The 6,583-nt window shown below is 41.2% G+C and overlaps 1 protein-coding gene across 1 annotated transcript; it reads right to left on the bottom strand.

Moving 5' to 3' along the window:
• Window positions 1–276: 276 nt before the first annotated feature.
• LOC116256314 (heat shock 70 kDa protein 8) lies at window positions 277–4,598 on the bottom strand. Its single transcript, XM_031632652.2, is given in 3 exon segments — window positions 277–743; window positions 746–2,233; window positions 4,459–4,598. Coding segments are annotated over 3 exon segments (1,812 nt in total). The 5' UTR covers window positions 4,553–4,598; the 3' UTR covers window positions 277–513.
• Window positions 4,599–6,583: the final 1,985 nt, after the last annotated feature.

The following is a 6,583-nucleotide window of genomic DNA, read 5'->3' as shown; positions in this document are numbered from 1 at the left end:
AGAGATTATGTTATTTTAATAATCAGCAAAAAACAGAAAGGGAACACTAATTTGATAGTAGAAAAATCGAATTGAAACATGTTTTGCATTGAATTAGTAATAGTAAGCATGTCCACGTGTTGATCTTTTGTTTAAATTACTTTTCATTATATTTTGAAGGAACAGCTGCTTCCAAAGGCATCTCCAGAGCAGGAAAAGTTTTTCAAAATAAGATACGAAACCCAATTTTCAAACAAATCACAAGTACTTCACCCTCACCCGAAAAGGCAAACCATATTGCACAAAGACTAAGCATGACTACATGCCATTATCAACGGTCCACTTTCAGACAAGTTCTGTCTGTCTTTACACTAGAAACACAAAACAGTACTCATACAGGAAAGTTACAAGACAGGATACAACGCGAAGCAATTGAAAGTTGAAAAGCAAGACACCACGGGAGTCCTTGGGAGAAAGTAAATTCCCTAAGCACATGAAACAAAGTAGGCGGACCAGTAGTAGGGCAGTATCTATTTATTCCTCCTTTCTTATCGATGCCATGGCAAGCGTGGAGCCATACTTCTTCAAAAGTGCATCAGTACACCAACTATGTCCATCATCAATTGTCGGCATCCTTACCTCTATAAAGGGCATAGAGCCATGTTGCTCAGGTAATATTACTCCGGCAAGCACTCGCAATACGTTTGATGCATCCACATCCATGCACACGCTGATTCTAGCAGACCCTTTTGGGCCAGGGGGATTCCACCAACTTTGAAGAAACCTAAGAGATGATTCCCTTCAACCTGCTTGGCTTCACCTTCATAAACAATAACCAGGGCCTGTGTTTGATTATCGTGCATGGTCGTGAAAATCATCTCCTTCCTTGCGGGGATGGTTGCATTCCGCTGAACAATTGGCTCAAAATTTGTTCCGTCCACTTGAATACCAAGGCTAAAAGGAGTAGCCTGAATGGTGAGAAGATCCAAATTGCCAAAGGGATCGGTAATTCCTGATGCCACTGCGCCTTCCAATGCAGCACCTGAAACTGCAGCCTCCAATGGATGTATCCCCTTATAAGGACTTGTATGCTTGCACAGATTCAGAACCATGCTTCTGATCGTAGGAATCTGAGAACAACCACCAACCAGAACCACGTCATTTATGTCCTCTGGGAGTAGCTTGGAGTCGTGCAGACACTGCTTTACCAAGCTTTCACATTTCTCAAACACTTCCCTGTTGATTGCTTCAAATTCATCACGAGTAAAGCTCCTGGTCAATCTTGGCCTTTTGCCCATATCAACATCCATCATGGTGCTGGTATGAGAGGAGAGAGCATGAATAGCATTTTGTGATGCAACCCTTAAAAATCCCATCGCTTTGATCTCATCAATGCCATGTCCAGAATAGAAACTATCCAGGTCGGGTACAAAGTACCTCATGGCATTCTGCAATATATCATCACCACCTATTGTTGCCCCGGATAGAGCTTTTATTTGTGAAACACCTCCAGCTGTAGCTGTTACAGCAACATCGCAATAACCTGCACCCATGTTGAAGATAAGGGCAACTTTCTCGGATCCACTTCCAACATTACCTTGCATAGCCTGCTGCTGCTGCTGTGCATAGATAAGTGCAACGGCAGTTGGTTCTGGCATAAGCCGTAGCACATGAAGACCAGCCATCGCACAGGCACGCTCCATACGAGTCTGCTGGAAACGGCTAAAAGATACTGGAACTGTCAAAACAACATTGCGCACATCTCGTTTAAATTGAACCTCCACCATGGCTCTTAATTCAACTAGAAAGATTGCAAGGACCTCTTCTGGTGTTGTTGACCTCCATACACCATTAACAAGAGCAGCAATAAAGGGCCTAACACCAATATCCATGGTTTGCACCAGAAATGGCAGAGTCTTGCTTGAATGAACAACAGGATCTGTATCTGTTCTGCCAACCAAGCGTTTGACATTGAAAACTGCTCTTCCCGAGAGGATCTCTTGCTCATCATGGGCAAATTCATCGCTCACACCCCCCGAAGGACTCTCATGGCTGAACATCACATATGAGCGCATCATTTTCTGATTTCTGGGGTTCCTCAGCAGCTCTACGCGTGCACCATCCCATACTGCAACACTACACCTTGAAGTTCCAATATCAAGTCCTATAGCAGGTTCAAAGGCTGCAGAAAAATGTCGGTCATCACCAGTTGTTTCACTGTCAGACGCCACTGTATATGCTTGTTGGGACATTTCTGAAAGAAAAGGAGAAGAATCACTGAAACGTATCAAGACAACACATAAACGTACAACTGTCAAGCCCTAAATCGCTAAAGAAATGGTCTACAAAGTCTATTTCCATAATGACTATTGAAAGCAACAAACTTTCCCGAGACGGACTTTTAGAAAATATTCAAAAACTTTAGATACACCAAGTGAACTCTGGAAAGACTAGAATAACAACGGCATGTATACTCACAAAGCACCACCATTGTATTTAAACAACCTAATAGCATGATTGAACCCTATTATTTACTTCAGGTACAAAATGCCTGGTATGAGACTCCAACCCGATAGTCTGAGGTCCACTCGGTCACACAACTTACCTATAACATTCTTCACTCTGGGTAGATCTTAGGACTTCATGCTGAGAATCTGAGAACAGAGTTAGCTTTGAGACACATGCTTTCTTACATTAAGGATAGAAATAGAACATTTGACAATATAATTCACTTTTGGCACTGATGATGGAAAGGAAAGTCGGAACTATATGTGCTGAAATCAGCTTAAAAGTGTTGAGCTTTGAGATGTATGCACCACTATACTTAGGGACAGAATGGATGGTTTGAGAATCTTTGAGCTTCAGGGAGTTTGAAACTGTATACAATCTTTGCATTTTTTGACTAGTAAAGCGAAGGTAATCCTTTAACTTTCTGTTAAGCTAGGATACACCAAGGACCAATATTTGGTTAAACATTACTCTCTATATTCTTTAAATGTTTCGGATTTCCTTTAAAGCAACAAACAGAAGGCCAAAATGTATACCCCCTTTTTTGTGCCCCTTTTTTGTGTCCAACGACCAGAATGATGGTCATCAAACTTCAATCAAGCCAGCCAAGGGTTTTCAAGCCCCAGAGAAAGTATGAACTTGGTGTAATCAAGACCGAAGATATCAGCTCATTCCAAGTTTGCATGAAATGTGGCTCTCAGAAATGATACTACACATGAAGAACGATACAGTAGGTTCCACATGACTTAGGTCGTTTCAGGTTGCTTAGAGGATGGAAGAGAAACAGAGGAGACGCCTCCATTGGCATCCACACTACCTTGCCATCAACGCAAATAGGTTTGGACATACAACTGAGGTTGCAGTGTTAAGAGATCACCATTTCCTGAAGGAAGAAGCAAGGTGCCCTCAAATTGTAAATCAGCAGATCTAAGTCTTATCTACGGCCAAGACACCTGGTGGATTACCGCATAAAGATCTTTGAGGAAGTTCAAGATAAGATGGTGCCTCTGTACTGGTTCAATTGCAAATAGTCATAGATGTCCCAGCCCACAAAACGGAGATAGTTTGGAATAGTCTGCTATGTTCTATCATACATAATGCAGAACATCAAAGCAGAGTGAAATTTGATCGTTGAAAAGCTCTGAACAACAAAAAGTGTAAAACTATCTACAAGAAACTCCAGCACAAAGGATTCCCAACAGGAAACATTGTTGTGTCCAGCATAAGAATAATGTGAGTTTCCTCAAAAAAGGTCATCGCACATAAATTCATGACAGAGAAAAATAAAACGGAGAGAAGAAATGCAGCCAATGGTCGGCCGCTCTAAAGCATGACCAGCAAGACCATCTACAGGATACTGAAATGCAAGGGAAAAAACACCAAGATCCTCAGTTCATTACAAAAGAATGAAGAAAATAAGAATAATGGAGCAATAAAGAAAAACACAAGAGGAAAGGGCTTTACTTACTCACAGGAAGAGAGAGAGAGAGAGAGAGAGAGAGAGAGAGAGGTATATGAGCAGTAAGAGAGGTATCTGAGGAGGAAGAGAATGGAGCGAGCAAGCAATCAGCAATCTCTAGAATATGTGGCTGGAAATGGAAAAAAAAGGTCACTGAGAAGGGAATATCAAGAAATCAGAAAAGCCTAGAGAGAGAGAGAGAATGTGCCAGCCACTTCGAGAAGGCCCGACTCTCGGTCTCTTTTTCCCCAACGAAGATTTAGGCAAGTATTTCATGTAATATTATACAATGGTTTCCTCCTTCCAAAATCCGCACCGCTCAAACTCGAATCCAGCCAAAATACGGTCACCCGATCGAAGTCTCGAACAAAAACCAGCGTCGTTTTCTTCATCTGTGCTGCGCGGAGCCATTATCTGGGCCTTCCTCATGGACATGGAGATTGTGTCGACCCGACCTGGAGTTGGGCAGAAGTTATCCGTCTATGCAATGAGTGCATAGAAGCGAGTCCTACCTGAGCGGACATCACAAGGTCGAAGCGGCGGAGTGCTTCTGCCGGCGCTTGGCATACGTGGGTAGGGGTCGATTGCTCTTGGCACGCTTGGCATAAGTTGTCCAATTTCTTCTAATGAGACACTTTTCAACTTACCTATCGTGGATAAGAGACCATCTCATAGTCTCACCTTGAAAGATGTTGAAAGATGCTCCCAATAAAAGAAGACTAAAGGAACCTCAGATTGTTACTTCCGGCATAAACCTGCTGAGGGATTCAGCCCTCGACCGTTATTATAAAAAAAAGGAGTAATTACAAGAAAAAAAAAGTATCCAAACACCCACGGTGTTGGATGAGATCAAAAGTTAGCCAATCCACTGGGTCCCAATCTACGAGCGGAGCATGCCATTCCATATATTCGGAATTCTCCTCTCCCACAAAAAATAAAGCGCACAAAGAATAACTAGGCACTTTAAAACAAAACTTGAAGCAGTCTAAAAACCAGAAAATATACTAGAAACTTGTTAAGGTTTTGAGGGCGGTGACAGATACACCACTTCATGTACTTTCTACACTGAGCATTGTTTGCCCTGACATGCAGCTCACTTCTTTGAGAGTCACATTCCCTAATGCTTTGTTTGGATGGAGGGAAAGGGAGGGGTGAAAAGGAAAAGAAAGAAAGGAAAGGAAGAGAAAGAGAATGAGAAAGAAAGGAAATGAAAAGGAAAGGAAAGGAAAGAAAAGAAGTGATTATAAAGCTTGTTTGGATATAAAGAAAAGAATTGCTAAGACTATGTTTGTTTGGACTATATAAAGGAAATTAAAGAATATAATTTTTAATATTTTATAATAATACCCTTAATATTCAAAAATTTATCATTCAAATAAAAATATTTTTTAATTTGATTTCCTGATTCAATAAAAGAGCAACCACACTTGACTCGAAGTTGCAGGAAATGGGCTTCAGTCTACCCTCTCGATATTATCTTTGTAATCCCAGCGAGAGGACCCAAAGGATATGGAAAAGGGTAGAAGCAGTTTGGTTGTTGGAGGCAAATTCCCCCAAACCTTCTCCAAGGCATGAAATGGTGGCATAAACAGAGATTTTGTAACAAGATGCTTGATAAATGCTGGAAGTACTGCTTCCATCTATTGATCTGGTTTAGCTAAAAGCTGAGGAACAATAAAAGACATAATAAAGAATAGAAAATTAAAAAAAGTGAAGGAAAGGGCGTGGATCGGATGTGAAGAACATACCCTTAGCCTGAAATAGAGGAAGGTAGACAAAATTATAATTTAAAACTGGTGTGGTTGGCATTCTGTGGGGGGACATAATAAAGAAGAGAAAATTAAAAAAAGTGAAGGAAAGGGCGTGGATCGGATGTGAAGAACATACCCTTAGCCTGAAATACAGGAAGGTAGACAAAATTATAATTTAAAACTGGTGTGGTTGGCATTATGTGGGGGGCATGGTGTTGGCCTGAAGGAACGATTCTTTAATATCTCATGATTCTTAATATTCACATTGTGGCCTAATTCAAGAATATGAAAGTGGGTGTTGAATGTTGTGTTAGATATGACAAAGGAGTGTTTAGTTTAGGAGTTGTTGGATGGACTAACATATCAGTTGAAGATAGTGAAGACTGGGTCCCCAAAATGATTGCACTTCAAACAAATGTTGGTGAACTACAACCAAGGATTAAAAGTGTAGTTCGAGTCACCAGCGACCTTATTGGATTCCAGCTTCTGTAGGGCATTTGTTTTTCGGCATGTTTGTGATGAAAGATTGGCCTGCTGCTGAAGTGGGACATTTGCAGGATCTTGTTTCTCAAAACACAGGGACATGAAGAAGCAGGCCTAGCAGAATACCATAGTTTCTTTGATTTGGCCCCAAATTGGAAGAAAAACCAAAAAAACATAACGGAAAAGAAGAAAGCATATGAACAAAGAAACACAACAACAAAAAGCATATGAACAGGAAAAGATAGATAAGAGCTTGCATGCCATACCTTGAGGTAGAGATAGAGTCGTTTGGAGCAAAGAAAGATAGAGGCCTAAACGAGAACGTGCACTCTCGCGAGAGAGAGTGAGAGATGGAATTGCCGGCGGGTGGGTGGAAAGGGTATACATAGTAAAAAAAGATAGA

This window comes from Nymphaea colorata, chromosome 6 (assembly GCF_008831285.2).
Source record: "Nymphaea colorata isolate Beijing-Zhang1983 chromosome 6, ASM883128v2, whole genome shotgun sequence".
NCBI lineage: Eukaryota > Viridiplantae > Streptophyta > Magnoliopsida > Nymphaeales > Nymphaeaceae > Nymphaea > Nymphaea colorata.
The sequence above is the reverse complement of the archived record's forward strand: the minus strand, read 5'-3'. Positions and strand labels throughout refer to the sequence as shown.